The sequence below is a fragment of the Oncorhynchus mykiss genome, chromosome 2, assembly GCF_057628025.1.
Source record: "Oncorhynchus mykiss isolate SJ-2025 chromosome 2, ASM5762802v1, whole genome shotgun sequence".
Classification (NCBI taxonomy): domain Eukaryota; kingdom Metazoa; phylum Chordata; class Actinopteri; order Salmoniformes; family Salmonidae; genus Oncorhynchus; species Oncorhynchus mykiss.
Window position 1 is genome coordinate 43,773,673 of NC_143023.1, and position 19,619 is coordinate 43,793,291.

Consider the following 19,619-nt stretch of genomic DNA (forward strand, 5'->3'; position numbering starts at 1 on the left):
ATGGCAGATGAGCGATGGATTATTCTGCAAATGATTCAATTTGACCAAAGGAGCAAAGTGAATGTCAAACTAACATCTGGAATCACACCTGGGTGATGCATGGCAGCCATTTTGCACCTTAATTTGTGGTGTGGTGGACTATTGACTTGGTCACTTTGAAACTGGAGTGTAATTTGCCACACATAGGTGGGGGATGGGATAATATGCTGCCCGAATCCAATACAAGGATAGGTGAACAGATGGACACTGACAGTGTGGATGTGTTAAGTGGTCAACTAGACCAGCATCTGCCACTATCAACCCTCTGTAAACAAACACATCTGGAGAACCAAACAGATTAGCTTTAGCCTCTAATCAAGAAAGGTTATGATTCCAATCCCCAAGGAAACAAAAGTAATACTCTACTTCTATGACCCAACATAGACTCAAAAGTCCCCCACCTTCCCAATCCCTAGACAGTGTGTTAAATTGTCAGTCTGAGAATGCTTTCCTCAACTTAATAAAGAGCCATATTCAGATCAGAGAGATCCCACAGCAACAGCAGGCGGTCACTTAAACTGAGCCCTGATGAATAGGGTAGTGATTGGGGGGTTGTATTCAAATCTACAGCACCTCTCAGATGGAAACAAGGGGGAATCCAGACAGCTCCGGTCTCTGTGTAATATACAGTATGCTACAGGTTCCATTGGGAAACACTGAATTAGGTTACATCAATGTCACAGGGCTAAGCCATCTCAAAAACATCATGACATTAGACCTGTGTAGGTAGTGTAGTGCTGCTCACATAATCCATACATCCACACACTTTATTCAATTTTTTGTTTACAGTCGGGAAAGGCTTACCGACTAGTGGCCGCTGTTTTTTGACAGATCACCATAGTCTGAATGGACATTGTCTGGGACACTCATTGAGAGAAGTCCAGCTGCAGACCTCATCTCTCAGGCCCCTCGCTATACTGCTACCTACTAGAGAGCTCATCTCTCAAGCCCCTCTCCCTGAACTATCTACACGTCAGACAGGAGTCAAGAGCCAATTGGAAGAGGGGGTTCGTTTTCCCTGGGAGGTTCGTAACTGATGAGCCTGAGAGATGAGAGCGACAGTGTGTGATTGACGGCCCGCAATTTGGGGCGTCCCTGCATGTGGGCGTTCCTGCTGCTGCAGGAACACCCCCCTCAAACATCCCATAGGTCCGTCTGAAAAAAGGTGTGACACACTCATATCTAAGGATCCATAGCGAGTGACAAGCTATTCTTAGAGCAATGTGTGTACTAGCTAGGTCAGGGATGGGCAACTTTTATTTGTATTTTTTGGGAACAGTTGGTGTCTCAACTTACTGTTGCGAATTAGAATAATAGAATACACGGTGCAATTTCAAAATTTGGTTGGGCATCATCAGTTTTTCTCTTATGTCAGTCACTGATAGGCAATTAGCCCATGTCAGCTAACATTTTTTAGATTACTAAGTTAGCTGGCAGCTAAACTATCTAAACTTGTTATCGTGGTCGAAATACCTGGCCGGGGGCATTCATTTTGTAGCCCTTTCCTACAGTCAAATTACCTAGTGGCCTCATGGGTGGAATGTTATTCATATTTTTTCTTAATTATCAAACATTATACATTTTGAAAAAATGTTGTGTGATGTATACAGTGAGGCAAAAAAGTATTTAGTCAGCCACCAACTGTGCAAGTTCTCCCACTTAAAAAATATGAGGCCTGTAATTTTCATCATAAGTAGACGTCAACTATGACAGACAAAATTAGAAAAAAAATCCAGAAAATCACATTGTAGGATTTTTAATGAATTTATTTTGCAAATTATGGAGGAAAATAAGTATTTAGTCAATAACAAAAGTTTCTCAATACTTTGTTATATACCCTTTGTTGGCAATGACAGAGGTCAATCGTTTTCTGTAAGTCTTCACAAGGTTTTCACACACTGTTGCTGGTATTTTGGCCCATTCCTCCATAAAGATCTCCTCTAGAGCAGTGATGTTTTGGGGCTGTTGCTGGGCAACATGGACTTTCAACTCCCTCCAAAGATTTTCTACGGGGTTGAGATCTGGAGACTGGCTAGGCCACTCCAGGACCTTGAAATGCTTCTTACGAAGCCACTCCTTCGTTGCCCGGGCGGTATGTTTGGGATCATTGTCATGCTGAAAGACCCAGCCACGTTTCATCTTCAATGCCCTTGCTGATGGTAGGCTTTGTTACTTTGGTCCCAGCTCTCTGCAGGTCATTCACTAGGTCCCCCCCGTGTGGTTCTGGGATTTTTGCTCACCGGTCTTGTGATCATTTTGACCCCACAGGGTGAGATCTTGCGTGGAACCCCAGATCGAGGGAGATTATCAGTGGTCTTGTATGTCTTCCATTTCCTAATAATTGCTCCCACAGTTGATTTCTTCAAACCAAGCTGCTTACCTATTGCAGATTCAGTCTTCCCAGCCTGGTGCAGGTCTACAATTGTGTTTCTGGTGTCCTTTGACAGCTCTTTGGTCTTGGCCATAGTGGAGTTTGGAGTGTGACTGTTTGAGGTTGTGGACAGGTGTCTTTTATACTGATAACAAGTTCAAACAGGTGCCATCAAATCAAATCAAATGTATTTATATAGCCCTTCGTACATCAGCTGATATCTCAAAGTGCTGTACAGAAACCCAGCCTAAAACTCCAAACAGCAAGCAAAGCAGGTGTAGAAGCACGGTGGCTAGGAAAAACTCCCTAGAAAGGCCAAAACCTAGGAAGAAACCTAGAGAGGAACCAGGCTATGAGGGGTGGCCAGTCCTCTTCTGGCTGTGCCGGGTGGAGATTATAACAGAACATGGCCAAGATGTTCAAATGTTCATAAATGACCAGCATGGTCAAATAATAATAAGGCAGAACAGTTGAAACTGGAGCAACAGCACGGCCAGGTGGACTGGGGACAGCAAGGAGTTATCATGTCAGGTAGTCCTGAGGCATGGTCCTAGGGCTCAGGTCCTCAGAGAGAGAGAAAGAGAGAATTAGAGAGAGCACACTTAAATTCACACAGGACACCGAATAGGACAGGAGAAGTACTCCAGATATAACAAACTGACCCTAGCCCCCCGACACAAACTACTGCAGCATAAATACTGGAGGCTGAGACAGGAGGGGTCAGGAGACACTGTGGCCCCATCCGAGGACACCCCCGGACAGGGCCAAACAGGAAGGATATAACCCCACCCACTTTGCCATTAATACAGGTAACGAGTGGAGCCTCTTAAAGAAGAAGTTACAGGTCTGTGAGAGCCAGAAATCTTGCTTGTTTGTAGGTGACCAAATACTTATTTTCCACCATAATTTGCAAATAAATTCATTAAAAATCCTACAATGTGATTTTCTGGAAGAAAAAAATTCTCATTTTGTCTGTCATAGTTGAAGTGTACCTATGATGAAAATTACTGGCCTCATCTTTTTGAGTGGGAGAACTTGCACAATTGGTGGCTGACTAAATACTTTTTTGCCCCACTGTATAAAGTGTAATATTAGGATGCAAACTCAAAATGGAATACATTTCATCTCTATACCTCACATGGTACGGCTGTCTTAATTTCTTTAAGCCCATAACCATGTCTGTGGTGTATACTTTTGTTTCAAAGTAGAAACACTCTTTGTGACCCTGAGTTAGCACAATGCAGTAAAAGGTTAAATACAATTATATACAATTATATCATATTAAAAACTGCAAGCATTTCTCTCCCCCCTATGGAAAAATGTGTAGATTTGCAGGAAATGATATCTACCCTGTCAAGAGGGGGGACACTAAAATGATTTGCTCTATAAGCTTCAATGTGAGGTCCTAAACCTAGCATGAAAGTGCATCCTTGTAGCTGTGTGGGCTAATATAGTCTAAATGTTTGCCTTGGGGTGAAAGTTGAGCAAACGTAAGTGTTTTCTTTGCATTATCGCTGGGATATGAGGTGAAAACAGAGCCTGGTCTAAGTTAAGTGTTTAAAAAAAAAGTACAAAGTGCTAGTCAGGTTTTAAGCCAGTGTTAAATATGCTTTATATTATTAAAACACAAAAAAAATTGATTGTGTGATTGTGCTGATTTGTGTTTGGGAAATAAAGATAGACAGTGTTTTAAAACAGTAGTGGTTATATTTAATTCAGTACAGAAATAGGCAGCTTAACTTACCTTACCAGCAAAACTGTCATATTTAAATGATTCGGATTATTTCCAGGGATGCACAACATCCTGAAATATATGTAGATATCTTTGTTAGAAAGAATACAATATTTCCCTAGACGGGGTAATGCTGAATGTAAAAAAAAAATGGCTCAACTTAGCATACTCTCCCCTATCATTAAGTATTTCAATGTCCTTGATGATGAAGACCATGGGTAATTAAAGTACTATGGGCACTGCAGTAATAAACACCATGTGAAAATGTACTGTACGTAAAAAAAAAAAATCTGAAATGTCTGTGTGGAGTTACACATGACATGGCGAAGTTCACCTTCTTGTTCTCTTCCACATGGACACACACTCTTTTGCTCGCTCGCTCACTATTTTCTTTTAACTGTTTTCGTTACGGTTCTCTCTTTTCTCACTTGGTTTTATGTTATTTTAATGCCCTCTTCTTGCCATTATGCAACCGTTCCTTCTGTACCTTCATTCTCCTGTCCCTCCCCTGCTCCTCCTCCCCCTCTTTCTCAATCACTGATTGAGACCCCACTGTTCCAAGCCTAGTGTGTCTGAATCTCTGGAGTGTCCAGTAGTACCCCCTGCTGCACAAGTACTATCCTCTCCTCCCCTAGCCTCTGGCTCTCCATGTCCCCAGACTCCTGCTCCCTCTCCTGGGTTAGATGAAGCACCTGTAGAGGGGTCCCCAGCCCTGACTCTGACCCTGGAGGCTGCATGGAGAGCCACAGACCTGGCCCTGCCTCTCTTTCCCGCAGAGGTGTTGCCAGTGGTGTAGTGGTTGAAGAGCCGGTGGGGAGTTTGGACAGTGTGGCCACAGGCAGGCCAGCCACAGTGAGAGGCGGACTCACTGGGGATGTGGTGATGAGGGATAAGACAATGGACGATTGTGTGGTCTGGTTCTGAGGTTGGGTGGTGGAAGAGCTAGAGCAATACAGCCGCAGGCACTTTGAGGGGGTGGCCTTGGAGAAGCTGCCCACGTAGAGGTGACCAGGGCTGGGTGGGGGCTCATCCTGCCTTGGCTTCCTCTGGTCCTCCAACACTGAGGAAGTATACATGGTTGTACTGGTATAACATCGGGCAATGAACACTGAAATAAGAAACACAGCTCTGCGGCCCATCCTGTGCCCCCTACCCTCGTGCCTTGAACCTTGCGCGCTTTCAGTGGATACAGCTGGAGAACTGCAAAGCAATCCCATTGTGCGCCACTCGGGAGCCATGACCAATATATATTGTCCTGCTAACAACAGGGTTAAAAATATATCTGTGAGAATATCCAACGGGCTTTTATATAATTGTAAATGAATAATAATAATACTTTGTTTAAAAATTATCAATATTTTGGAGATTATTTAGTTTTCAAATAACGTAAAATGAGCGAGGAAAAAGGCCATTCTTGAACATGGGGTTAGACATTGTTGCTAATTTGTAAATAAAGCCAGTTTGTTATTTAGAATGATTTATTCCTGTTTTTAAAGGGAGAGAAACCAAAAACCTACAGTTATCTCATGGGTCTCCCAGTCGAGGCAGGCACAGGTATTGAACCAGTATCTGTAGCAACACAGCTTGCACTGTTTGCACTACTCAGGCGCTGTACAACGTGACCGGTCGGGAGTGGCCTACAGCACTACGGTAAGAGCAAATTAATCCTAACAAAATAAAATAATAAAAACCTTAGTGTAACAACAGTTTTAGTAAGTAATATTGAAGTCGTGCACAATTATCAGTTTCTATTGAGGTTTATGTCACCCATTCATTGTCAGTTAGAGACACAGTAGGACCCAAAAGCATAATCAGTGCTCTAACTCCCCCTTGCGCTGGAGCAATGAAGTGGTGACGCATACTGTACTAAACCACAGCATAATAGCAAAACTTTTAGTGGATCAACCACTGTATGTTTGCCCATTCCAAGCTCACATCCAAGCTTACATTCTCTCACCATTAAGAGCATTGTGAACCTGCTGCTGGTTGTCATCAGTCTCACCGGGTCTCAGGTCCAGAACCCTCCTCACTGAGTCCAGCAGTCCAAACATCTCAGAAAGGTAGTTCAGCACAACAGCATCTGACAACAAAACACATTACAGTTTCAACAAATAGACAGACAATTCAAATAAATCAGTCCAACAAATGAACCAATCCCCAATTATAATTTTTTTCTATGAAACCCTTGCCAATCCACCTCCCTCTATATAAACCTGCTAAATACACTGAGTACGGGTGCTCAACAGTTTCCCGTGTGTATCAAGAATGGTCCACAACCCAAAGGACTTCCAGCTAACTTGACACAACTGTGGGAAGCATTGGCATCAACATGTGCCAGCATCCCTGTGGAACACTTGACACCTTGTAGAGCGCATGCCCGACAAATTGAGGCTGTTCTGAGGGCAAAAGGGGGGGTACAACTCAATATTAGGAAGGTGTTCCTAATGATTTGTACTCTGTGTACATGTTACCCACAGAACATTACATTTTTTAACTGATATTTCATACATGTAAGTATTACGTAAGTATTTGTGGAAAGCTGTCACCCAGTGTGTAAGCCCACCGGCTTCTTGCAGAATGGCCTTCTCACTGAGGACCTCCACTCCTCTCAACATGGCTACCAGTTCTGTGCGGAAACTGGATAACATCTCCCCCATCAGGCCTACATCTGCTATGCCTCTCCAAAAGCTTAGACTGCCATCTAAAGGCAAGAAGCGTGGCATGATTAGGAAAAAGGAATGGTGTGGGGGGAATGTGTGTGTGTATGTCAAGATGTCAGATGTGACCAGGATGCCTTTTTAGTCATCAAGGTGACTTTCATTAGTACTGTAAGTCCCTAAGAGTGTGTGTATGCGTGCGTGAGTGCGTGCCACCATGTGTTGGTGTTTATATAGTATGTGTGTGTGAACGTGTGTGCGTATGCGTGTGCCTGTTTGCGTGTGTTTACATTAAGATAACTATCAATTTATAAATCCCTGTTGTTGCTATGCTGACCAGGGATAATATCGGCACTTTTCCTCTTGACATGTCCATTGGCTGTGCTGATGATGGGAGGAGCTGGCCCAGGGCTCCACTCCACTTTAGTGTAAGCCTTCTGTAGCCTCTCATCTGACATTGCAGCATGGCCTCTATCCACTATACACTATACACAAAGAGCCACCAACACATACCAGATCACTCCACCCACATCTCATGTCATCACTCATATCACTAGCTCAAATTCTGATACAATTCTGTTGTAGACATTTGGTTGTAAGCAGTGGTAACAACTGTATGACTCTGCAAGTGCCTTCATTAACACAGGGTTTTCTATCCAAGTTCTACGCGCTGCTGAGGGGACCATTGAGGCCCCTAAATCTAATTGTTTCTTACTTCTAGATTCCAATCACTGCTCTGTGCAGTGATGAAATAGGTGCCACACCAAAGACTGCTGAGGGCAATTATTTATTGATGTTTTGATGTAGTCCATTTCAAAATATGAGTGGTGCAGTTTATGAAGGTGAAGTGTAGTTTGTGCAGGGATAATAACAGCAGTTTAATAAATGGCAGCAGCCACGGGATATGATATACAGTTGAAGTCAGAAGTTATGTTACTGATTACAATTTTGGACAGGTAACTAGTAACTAACGGATTACATTTAGAAAGCAACCTACACAACCCTGGTTAGTACACTGTAGATAATCTCATCACCAAAAATAACCAATGAGAGACTACACTGTCTGCTACTTATGTGCAGTTGAAGTCGGAAGTTTACATACACTTATGTTGGAGTCATTAAAACTTGTTTTTCAACCACTCCACAAATTTCTTGTTAACTATAGTTTTGGCAAGTCGGTTAGGACATCTACTTTGTGCATGACACACGGCATTTTTCCAAATTTTTTTTACAGACAGATTATTTCACTGTATTTGACTGTATCAAATCCAGTGGGTCAGAAGTTTACATACACTAAGTTGACTGCGCCTTTAAACAGCTTGGAAAATTCCATAAAATTATGTCATGGCTTTAGAAGCTTTTGATAGGCTAATTGACATAATTTGAGTCAATTGGAGGGGTACCTGTGGATGTATTTCAAGGCCTACCTTCAAACTCAGTGCCTCGTCGCTTGACACCATTGGAAAAATCAGCCAAAACACCATGGGACCACGCAGCCGTCATACCGCTCAGAAAGGAGACGCGTTCTGTCGCCTAGAGATGAACGTACTTTGGTGCAAAAAGTGCAAATCAATCCCAGAACAACAGCAAAGGACCTAGTGACGATGATGGAGGAAACAGGTACAAAAGTATCTATATCCACAGTAAAACAAGTCCTATAATTACATAACCTGAAAGGCCGCTCAGCAAGGAAGAAGCCACTGCTCCAAAACCGCCATAAAAAAAGCCAGACTACAGTTTGCAACTGCACATGGGGACATGTCCTCTGGTCTGATGAAACAAAAAAATGTTTGGCCATAATGACCATCGTTATGTTTGGAGGAAAAAGGGGGATGCTTGCAAGCCGAAGAACACAATCCCAACCGTGAAGCACAGGAGTGGCGGCATCATGTTGTGGGGGTGCTTTGCTGCAGGACGGACTGGTGCACTTTACAAAATCGATGGATCATGAGGAATACAATTTTTGTGGATATATTGAAGCAACATCTCAAGACATCAGTTTAAATGTATGTAAACTTCCGACTTCAACTGCATATAATTATGGTGTAGTTTGATTAATTTAATTTGTTGTCTTGTCTTTTATAAGAAAAAAGCGGCACACATGAAAAAGTATTCCTTACCCAATTGTATTTTTGCGCTTTGCTTACTGTTTCTTTTTTACTTCTCCATAAAAGTTGGTTTAATTTATATGAAAGTCTACTGAAGTATGATTTTGTCCTCATGTTTCTTGGCTATTTACATTGTTTTGTTCACACGTTAGAAAAACAACCTGTTTAAGTTTCAACTGTTAGGGAAGAGAAGACAACGTTTCAACTAGTCAGACTCAATCTCACAGGCACAAATATGACTGGAGTCGTGCTACCATGTAACCTCCCGCCCTTAAAGGGTCAGGTGAACATTTGTCTCATCTGTGATATTTGGTTAAAAGACTCAGGTCACAGAAACTTTTAATTAAACAATATACCACATTACTTCTTACTAGTAATACATTTATTGTTTTAGAAACAATACAAAGCATGCTCATCTGTTTTTTTTGTGTTTTGATGGTGTAATTTTAGCAACAACAAAAATATTTTGGCTGGTAAAAAATCTGAGTGGCTGGTATATTTTTATCTACCTGCCACAATGGCTGGTGGACCAAAAATAAAATTGTATGCCCTGCTCCCCTTCCTTGCCAAGACTGGAATGGACTGCTGCATCCCAATTCCAAACCCACCTGCTAATCGAGCCTTTCCAGTCTGGTTTCCGCCTCCTCCGCAGTGCTGAAACTGCACTCCTCAAAGTTGTCAATGACCTCCTCACCTCTGCTGATGCCAGTGCCCATCCCGATTCTTCTCCATCTAAGTTCCCGCTTTTGACACAGTGAGTCATCAGATCCTCCTCACCAGGCTACAATCATACCTCACACCTCATACCTCTGCAATAAAAACATGGATGCAACAAACCTTAAAATGGAACTCCTCATGATAGCCACCAAATCTACCCTCACCAAAGCTGGCAACCTCACCATTGACGACACCACTGTCTCTCCCTCCTCTCACGCATGTAACCTTGGCGTCAGCCTGGACTCTACCCTCTTCCACCTCTGCAACATTGCCAAAGTCAAGACCTCCCTCTCCCGTGGGGGATTAAGTGCCTTGCTCAAGAGCAGAACGACAGGCAGTGGCCCATAGGATTAGAACTGGCTCGCCTCTATCCGCTAGGCTACCTGCTGCACCAACCTACAAGCTTACTCCGTTCCACCACAGCAGGCCACGTTGACATCCCCAGGTCCAAGCTCCAGAGCTTTGTCGACAGGGCCTTTTCCAGGGTTGCTCCTAGGCTCTGGAACTCCCTCCCTCCAGCCATCCGTGAATCTGAGTGCATCACAGTCTTTCAGTCCCACCTCATCTCTCTCTCTTTCAACAAGCAAACAGCTTTTCTCCATGGGCTGCTCATTCTTCCACTTCGCTTAGTCAGTCTCACAATTGCAGTATAAACATTCCTTTGGTCTGTGGAGCCCGCTCTAAAAGAAACCCTTTAATAGGTGCTGGATAGTCGCTAAGACAATTATAGGCATCTCAAATTAAAATAGCTCCTTCTCGAAGGTTGGATACGGGATAGGGTCTGAGGCCTCCCCTATCAGCCCTCATCCCAGCCACAGAGCTCTTGTAGGGGCTCAACAATGCCCATGATATGATCCCTACTGAGTATGAGGAAGGCTCTTTCAAGACATGACTGGAGAGAGTACAGGGCAACACTTGAATTTGAATGTATTTTTGCCCATATGAGCTCTAATGTCATAACATATACCCCAGTACTGTAAAAAACATTTAACCTTTATTTAACTAGGCAAGTCAGTTAAGAACAATTTTTATTTACAATGAAGGCCTACACCGGCCAAACCCAGACAACGCTGGGCCAATTGTGCGTCGCCCCATGGGACTCCGAATCACAGCCGATTGTGATACAGCCTGGATTCGAAGCAGGGTACAGTGCCTTGTGAAAGTATTCGGCCCCCTTGAACTTTGCGACCTTTTGCCACATTTCAGGCCTCAAACATAAAGATATAAAACTGTATTTTTTTGTGAAGAATCAACAACAAGTGGGACACAATCATGAAGTGGAACGACATTTATTGGATATTTCAAACTTTTTTAACAAATCAAAAACTGAAATCGGGCGTGCAAAATTATTCAGCCCCCTTAAGTTAATACTTTGTAGCGCCACCTTTTGCTGCGATTACAGATGTAAGTCGCTTGGGGTATGTCTCTATCAGTTTTGCACATCGAGAGACTGAAATTTTTTCCCATTCCTCCTTACAAAACAGCTCGAGCTCAGTGAGGTTGGATGGAAAGCATTTGTGAACAGCAGTTTTCAGTTCTTTGAACAGATTCTCGATTGGATTCAGGTCTGGACTTTGACTTGGCCATTCTAACACCTGGATATGTTTATTTTTGAACCATTCCATTGTAGATTTTGCTTTATGTTTTGGATCATTGTCTTGTTGGAAGACAAATCTCCGTCCCAGTCTCAGGTCTTTTGCAGACTCCATCAGGTTTTCTTCCAGAATGGTCCTGTATTTGGCTCCATCCATCTTCCCATCAATTTTAACCATCTTCCCTGTCCCTGCTGAAGACAAGCAGGCCCAAACCATGATGCTGCCACCACCATGTTTGACAGTGGGGATGGTGTGTTCAGGGTGATGAGCTGTGTTGCTTTTACGCCAAACATAACGTTTTGCATTGTTGCCAAAAAGTTCAATTTTGGTTTCATCTGACCAGAGCACCTTCTTCCACATGTTTTGTGTGTCTCCCAGGTGGCTTGTGGCAAACTTTAAATGACACTTTTTATGGATATCTTTAAGAAATGGCTTTCATCTTGCCTCTCTTCCATAAAGGCCAGATTTGTGCAATATACGACTGATTGTTGTCCTATGGACAGAGTCTCCCACCTCAGCTGTAGATCTCTGCAGTTCATCCAGAGTGATCATGGGCCTCTTGGCTGCATCTCTGATCAGTCTTCTCCTTGTATGAGCTGAAAGTTGAGGGACGGCCAGGTCTTGGTAGATTTGCAGTGGTCTGATACTCCTTCCATTTCAATATTATCGCTTGCACAGTGCTCCTTGGGATGTTTAAAGCTTGGGAAATCTTTTTGTATCCAAATCCGGCTTTAAACTTCTTCACAACAGTATCTCGGACCTGCCTGGTGTGTTCCTTGATCTTCCTGATGCTCTCTGCGCTTTTAACGGACCTCTGAGACTATCACAGTGCAGGTGCATTTTTACGGAGACTTGATTACACACAGGTGGATTGTATTTATCATCATTAGTCATTTAGGTCAACATTGGATCATTCAGAGATCCTCACTGAACTTCTGGAGAGAGTTTGCTGCACTGAAAGTAAAGGGGCTGAATAATTTTGCACGCCCAATTTTTCAGTTTTTGATTTGTTAAAAAAGTTTGAAATATCCAATAAATGTCGTTCCACTTCATGATTGTGTCCCACTTGTTGTTGATTCTTCACAAAAAAATACAGTTTTATATCTTTATGTTTGAAGCCTGAAATGTGGCAAAAGGTCGCAAAGTTCAAGGGGGCCGAATACTTTCGCAAGGCACTGTATCTGTAGTGACGCCTCTAGCACTGAGATGCCTTAGACCACTGCGCCACTCGGGAGCCCAAGCCCCTGTGTGTACAGTACTGGGGTATGTTGTCATGACAATCCTTAACCCCCGTTACCCTTTCTGAAATTAAGGATGTCACATTTAAACTGTACTTCAGCTATATGTTTCTGGTGCTTCATAGAACTATAAATAATGTGTGAGCACTATGACACATTCATGTTTGTTGTGTTTCTGATTGCCTAAACTATGCTGAGCCAGATGTGATGGCTGGGGGGCAGAAGCTTGGCTCCACCTTCCGGCCCACAGTGGAGTAGGGCTACAACGTCCCCTTCACTGTCAAGTCACTATGACACCCCTGGAAAGCTCCTAGAGCACACTGAGGCCCTGCCCCTGGAGCCCAAGTATGCCACCCCATTCAGTGACCAGCCCCCCGATCCCAGTCTGGCAACTCCACAGGGGACACTACACAACAACAAACATGTACTGCCTATGGTTTCAACAGGGACAAGGACCACAATAACCCAGGCCCAGAATGACTGCCCATCTCAAAGAGAGTTGCCCAATGGCTATTGCACTACATTTCTCCATGCCAATGGCCCACACCTGGCCAGTGTGGTCTACACATATGAGGAGCCTTTCTGAATACAGCAAGCTCAACCAGTATTGCTGAAGTGTTACATACGGCACGCTATAAATGTAATGGTAATTTCCCATTGAGCTGAAACGTGCAGCATTTACTGTGAATGCAGTCTCCACTAACACAGAAACATTATCTTTAAATGTAAATCTCACTGTAACGCTGAATTTCAGCAATATGGATTGAATAGAGCCCAACCTGGTACACACAGCCATACTCTTTTAATTGGCTGTGTGTACCAGAATGCACTTGGTGGCACCATTGGCTGCTCTCTGCCTTGCACTCCCAACCCTTGGGTCACCTTAATGGGCAAAGCAGGGACCATTCATGACCAGTACCGTCCAACATTGATGACCTGTTATTTACAAGAAAATGTGTCTCTCTTTGCATTGAATGGCTATAGGCTACATATAGATTCCAATATCTAATATATTTCGTAAATAAAATAGCACAAAAAGTAAAATATAATTGTCAAAGTTTAACATATTTGAAAGCTGAAATGCTCATTGAAGTGTCATATGAACTTGTTATACAGTTTAAATCTTTGTTTACAAGAGCTGTACAAAAAAATAGCATGTATTAGAAACAGCAATATGACTGTCTGATTAGTGTATTATATTGTATCAAGTTGTGACTCATCTGTTTAGATAATGTTTACCATATTTCCTTTTTACTGTGATATTTTTTGAAAGAATTTATGAGAACTTCATGTTCACAGAGTGAACTGAATGACACTGAAATGTGAATATATTTGTACTGGGAAAAAAATTGTGACGAATAGTTGTTTCTATTACATTTAACAATTTTATTTGGGCCTCAAATGTTTGTGTACAGAGCTAAAAGTGTGTTGTGGTTGAATAAAACTGACACAAAAGTGCTTTGTTGACATCAAGCGGTAAAGAAAATGTGTGAAAACATAAAACCAAACATTTTTATTTAGTATTAAATTATGTTATGCCCAAATTTACCCATACACAATCACACTGACCAGTTGTGGGTTATTGACTAGGCTACACGTGATATCAGTTTTTGGGGATTGCGTTCACATAGACCTTTTGCACAACATAGCAACGCCCACTTCCACTCACCTTCCTACCCGATACATAGCTTCCTGTCCCGATCGCATCTTGTCAGTAGTGATGGGCATTCCGGCTCTTTTCAGTGAGCCGGCTCGTTCTGCTCAGGTCACCAAAAAGAGCCGGGTCTTTTGGCGCCCAAACGGTTCTTAAAAAAAGGTTTGTATTTTTTCAAGTCAAACAGTTTGTGATAGTTTGACTATAATTGGTGTTAGAACAATTCTAATTAAATTATTAAATGAAATTGTACTCTACCTTGTTATAACCAGCAGCACACAGCAATGCTGACCATATTTTGCTTTTGAGAGATTTGCAATCAGAAATGCAAGCTGCCTCACTTTTGACGGGCTGATGCAGTTTCTTCTCTCAGTAATTATTTGTCCAGTTTTTGAGAAGACCATCTCAGAGGGAACGGATGTGGCCACTATGCAGTCTCCCTGTCATGACTTTAGTAAGCTGTGGGTAGACCGAGGCCTTGTTCTTCCATCTTTGGAGGAGGGCCTCCTCCAAATAGCATCGGACCTCCATTATGGCATCTGCTGAGGGATTCCTTCATGCTGCATCCCCAGTTGCTCTCTCGTCAAACAGCATCCAAACAGCAGAAGTTTGTGGCACTACTGCTGGTGCTTCTGCTTCATCTGATCCCTCTTCTTCCTGTTGCCCTGGTGCCTGGGCCAGCTGACTGGTGGGGCTGTCCCTCCCTGCTGCTGAGGTTATTCTTTGAAGAGCCTCATCAATCGCTCTGGCATCACTGAAGGCTAACTTCTTAAACCTGGGGGCAAGTGCAGTGGTTTCTGATAGCACGTGATTATATTCCATTCTATGGAACTTTTTGTCCATTGATGAACATAGGGTGTCCATCAACTCTGTCACATGTCCTGTGGTTAGATTTGCTTCTCTCTGGCGGCTGGATGTGATTCGCTGCAGACCCTTACACAGGAGTATCATTTCTGAGGCTGTCACATAGCTGAAACGAGAGAACAGTAACTTATTAATTCAGGTTCATGTTTTGTCTACTGATACTACATTCTCATCTACTGCTAATATACATATATAATACTGGATTGAATAATGATGTAGTAATAACTGCCCTCTCCACTGATCTCCACAGTGACCTGCTCAAAGGGTTCCAGGACTCTGCACATCTCCTCCACCACCTCCCATTCCTCTAGGGTCAGAGCATCAACAGGTGCATTGACAGTGGCCAGGGTAGAGATGATGGCATCCTTTGACTCAAGAAACCACTTCAACATATAAAATGTTGAATTCCACCTTGTAGTGCAGTCTTGTTTAGGCCTCAGCTCAGGCATCCCCATCTGGCGTTGCGTAGACTTTAGTTTTTCTGCACCTACTGCGCTCCTGTGGAAGTATTCCACAGCTCCTTTCACTTTGTCCGGTGGGCTTCATCACCTTCAGAGCATCTCTTACAATCAGGTTGATTGTGTGGGCAAGACATGGTCTATTTTAAAATGTTCATGGCTTTGGTTATGTTAGCTGCATTGTCGCTAACACAACAGACCACTTTTCCATCTACTTGCCATTTTCTGGCCACTCTCAACAGCCAAGTTCTCTGATGTGTGTCTGTCGCTGAACTCAAAACAGTCCAGAAGACAGCTAGACATTGAAAAATCTTCAATGAAGTGACATGTAACCGACCTGTAAGAAGTGGTTACCCTTGATGTCCAGCAGTCAGTGGTAAGGCAAACTGCGGTAGCTTTTTGGGCTCTTTCCCGCACTGAAGCCTGTGTGCTCTCGTACAGTTGTGGAATAAGTGATTTTAAAAGGGTTTTCCTGCTTGAAATTGTGTACATTGGATTTAGACTATTGCGATAATTTCTAGAACCTCCGTCCTCTACGATCGAAAATGGCTGGAAATCGATGCCAATAATTTATCCAATGCAATATCAATTTGGCCTTGTTCTGCTACAGACATAGACTTTGGCATAAACTGGTCCATAGAAGACTGCGTTGCTGTGGGTCGTGGAGTAGGCCTACTTGACTGAGTGGATACATCTCCACATGTGCAGGTGCTGGCTCCAGCACTATCACTAGAAGACCCGCTAGCTTCACAGTTGGGTGCACAGTTCGCATATGCCGGTGTAGGTTGTGCATAGAACCGGCTTTATATGAGATTTTGTTTTGGCAAATTCTACACTGTGCTCTAACATTGTCTACATTATTAAAATGCATCTAAATGCTACTGTGCTTCCGACTCATTTTCCAGCTGTTGTTTTCACAGCTGTCCTTCCTCTCTCTCCTCGGCTGCTAAGTGTGTGACTGTGAGTAAGTTGGCTCGGCCCTCCCTCACCCATCGTTGGTTCATTGGTTGACACTGCATGTCTGATTGACAGGAACAACAGGTGAGGCTGTTAGTCTGAGCAGACAGTCAGAACGAATGTGTGTGCTTGAGTATTTAGGCCTATATTATTATTTTATTTTTTTGTTCTTTGAATTAATTAATTTAAAATATTTTGATTATTCAGATCTTCATTTTTTTGTAAATAGAGTCGGCTCTTAGAGCAGACATGTTCGTGAACGACCCATCACTACTTGTCAGCCATACTAGCCTCGAAGTCGCTCATTTTATCATTACCTCAGTATATTAATATAATCATATTTCTATACATTTTTTAAATTTGATTGGGTTCTGTCTTTTGTCTGTTTAGCAAGCAAACGTTCGCTACCAGTACCTAGCTAACGTTAGTGCTAAGGACGTTAACATTATTAGTTGGTACGGCATCTTTATTGGAAGTTAGGAATTTAAGAAGATTTCATTGAACCTTCTAGTGGGCTTCGACATCTAAAAAAGGGAGCAGTACCTTTGCTATTCCAGTGGAATATTACGATGTCCAAGAGATCTTCATGTCACTGATGGGAAGCATCAACTGCATCTGGGCTGTGGCTTGCCTTCTCACAAAACTACCAGTGAAGGCCTCGTGAAGGCATGGGCCAAGGAGCAATGAGCTACTACCACAATGCATCTATCCTTTTTTAGCTGTGTCCATCCACATTGTCTAACACCCCATTGTTCCTTTATTGATAACAAATACCTCTGCTTATACTCCAAACAAAATGTTATAGTTTTTATTTAGTGATGAGAACAGAAACATTTTACGGAATTATTTTACATTTTTAATGAATTGCACAGACAGATGTTGGTTTGTTTCTCTTTCATGAATTGAAAGATAAAGGAGCCTGTCCCTTGTTATTTAGTCTTTCCTGCCTAAGAACTTTTGCATGTACACATAAGTAGTGTCAGTCACCCTTCTCTAATTAGTGAGAACACCACTGGGTCTCTATGTATTCTCTCACCTGAAGAGACTGTGTGAAGCTGGTCTTCTTCATTGAGCACAAGTACAGCCTTGAAAGTTGCTCTCCAGTCTGTAGCCACCCAGGGGCAGTAAAGGGAATGGTGGTGTCTCCTTATAGTGAACTATGGTCACGTTGTGATTGGAGGCTGCTGGTAAGACAGGAGGCTCCCCACCTGTACCTTTCCAAAATGGGAGTCAACTAAAAGCTTTTCAGCAGACATCCCCATGCTGCAGATCAATGGTTTGGATAGAGGGTCAAAGTTCTTGTATGCCTCTTCTATCTGGAGAACTGAGAGGTCAGGGAGCATTCCAAAAAAGGGCGCTGTAGAGTACTTCCGCAAAGCAGCCGCTGTGGTTAGCCAATCTAAACAATGTACTTGAAACCACCTGAAATTAAATAATTTTATATAGTCTAAGTTTAATAGGATATGACCAGCTACTACCTACTATACTGGTTATTAGGGAATACTCACGTAATCCCTCCTTCTGCCATGCGCTTTTTGGTGGGCTTGGTGATGGTCATTTTGCCTATGGGCCCAGGTTGCAGACCCTGTAAAAAGACAGTGCCGGGGCACTATTCTAAATCTAATCATGAGACGATTTAAGTTTTTATTAAATCATTTATTAGCATTATGGTGGGATTATAACCATATGATTTTGATATGTGGTATAGCTATTAAAACATATCATAGTCCTTGGCTTACGCCACTGCTGCTCGGCCTCTGTGCAGCTATGCACAGGTGGGACGACTGGTGTTCCCATCTTAGTGTGCAGACTGGAATAGTAATGCAACTGTGTGGTGATGTTGTGTCATTGTTACTGGCTCACAGCGATTCAGTACAACCCACGTGGGGATATAAAATCACTCAACATGTGTCACGACTAGCAGACAGGAATGACTGGCGCAACATGCAACAGCCAATGAATTCATTACAGCAATACGGATTTAAACTTTTCTATTAAGGGTATATGTCCTTGTTTAAATGTAATCTAATGTGTCTAACATAACAGAGCTTATATAAACAGCAAGGAAGAGAAATGAACAATTACTACACTAAGAACGCTTTCATCGACATGGGTTAAACCTAGTCCTAGACTAAGCAATGCCTCTTAATGCAGATCTCCATTGACAGGAACTTCTTAGTCTAAGACTAGGCTTCATCTCTGACTGTGTAACCTGCATATAGTGTGTCACAAACACCTGACTTTTCACCCTACACTCAAACTGTGTGGTTTCTCATTTTTCCTCCTGGACCTGTAGCAGCAAACCCTTATGCTGACCTCTGTCACGTTGGCCCTGTTCTAAGCTGTTTGGAATCAAAAGAAAGAGCAATCATAATGTTAGCTAACTACTGCAAAAGGCACGTCTTAAACTACGTTACAGCTTTGAGTAAACGTCCTTGTCTGATCTGATAGGCAACTTGGCTATACTTACCTTCATAGTTGAAAAGGTAACTGGACACAAAGTTTGAATCCTTGTTTTTAACTTGGAGTTCGGTGCTTTGCTACTTGTCTTGGCCAGACGATGTACATCCGTCAATGGCAGCTCTTACAAGCGTCTTGAGTAAAACAGTGCCATGATTGGTAAGGGAGGGAGGCGTTGGCTAATTGCTAGCCACCTTACTAGTTAGAACGTTAATAGGTAGCTAGTGAAGAAACAAAAAAAGACACAGCACACAATAATCGAATTACAAAAATCACTAACTGAACGGATAAACATAATTTTCAACAAGAATTATAAAAATAAAAAAACCACTAGAAATATGATAATATTAATATACTGAGATAATAATAAAACGAGGGACTTCGAAGCTAGTATGGCTACAATCAGGCTGACAGGACGCGATCGAGACAGGAAGCTATGTATCGGGTCGGAAGTAGAGCGGAAGTGGGCGTTGCTACATTGTGCAACATTTCCCTTTTTTTCTTAATTTTTTTCTATTAACAACAAATCAATACATAAAGCACATGAGGTAACACAAGCATACATAGATTACAAACAATGGACAATCGAGCTAGGGGGTACAATATCACATTACAATTACACAAGGACCTTAAGGGACATACAAATACTTACATATTACTTACTAACAGCTTTTTTGTTAGTAGAGCATTTAACCGTCTTAAAATACAGTTCAATTTCTTTTTGTAGGGTACGAAAATGTGGTTTTCTGTTTGTAAATTTACATTTGTG

General features: G+C 42.5%; 1 protein-coding gene across 13 annotated transcripts; it reads right to left on the reverse strand.

Annotated features, from left to right (window-relative positions):
- Positions 1–1,787: 1,787 nt before the first annotated feature.
- On the reverse strand, positions 1,788–19,315 carry LOC110490352 (glucocorticoid modulatory element-binding protein 1). 13 transcript variants are annotated; one of them, XM_090200424.1, is made up of 7 exons: positions 18,861–19,315; positions 17,899–17,975; positions 14,370–15,081; positions 14,127–14,262; positions 9,516–9,716; positions 6,100–6,222; positions 1,788–5,202 (listed from the first exon to the last, which is right to left on the reverse strand). In XM_090200424.1, exons 6-7 carry the CDS (start codon positions 6,191–6,193, stop codon positions 4,706–4,708), a joined length of 591 nt encoding a protein of 196 aa, XP_090056550.1. In that variant the 5' UTR covers positions 6,194–6,222; positions 9,516–9,716; positions 14,127–14,262; positions 14,370–15,081; positions 17,899–17,975; positions 18,861–19,315; the 3' UTR covers positions 1,788–4,705. The 13 variants fall into 13 exon arrangements, 12 of the variants coding, with proteins under 12 accessions (XP_090056550.1, XP_090056572.1, XP_090056576.1 ...); XM_090200446.1 differs by lacking the exon at positions 14,127–14,262 and adding an exon at positions 17,427–17,812; XM_090200450.1 differs by lacking the exon at positions 9,516–9,716 and adding an exon at positions 17,427–17,812.
- Positions 19,316–19,619: the final 304 nt, after the last annotated feature.

What these genes read in the sequence shown, in the direction of transcription:
- LOC110490352 (XM_090200417.1), bottom strand. Translation starts at nt 9,623, where the DNA reads ATGGGCACTGGCATCAGCAGAG. An exon ending in GGGCACTGGCATCAGCAGAG is followed by an intron (nt 6,223 to 9,601) that starts GTGAGGAGGTCA and finishes TTTTGTTGTCAG; the next exon opens with ATGCTGTTGTGCTGAACTAC. An exon ending in GGTTCACAATGCTCTTAATG is followed by an intron (nt 5,203 to 6,099) that starts GTGAGAGAATGT and finishes ATACTTCCTCAG; the next exon opens with TGTTGGAGGACCAGAGGAAG.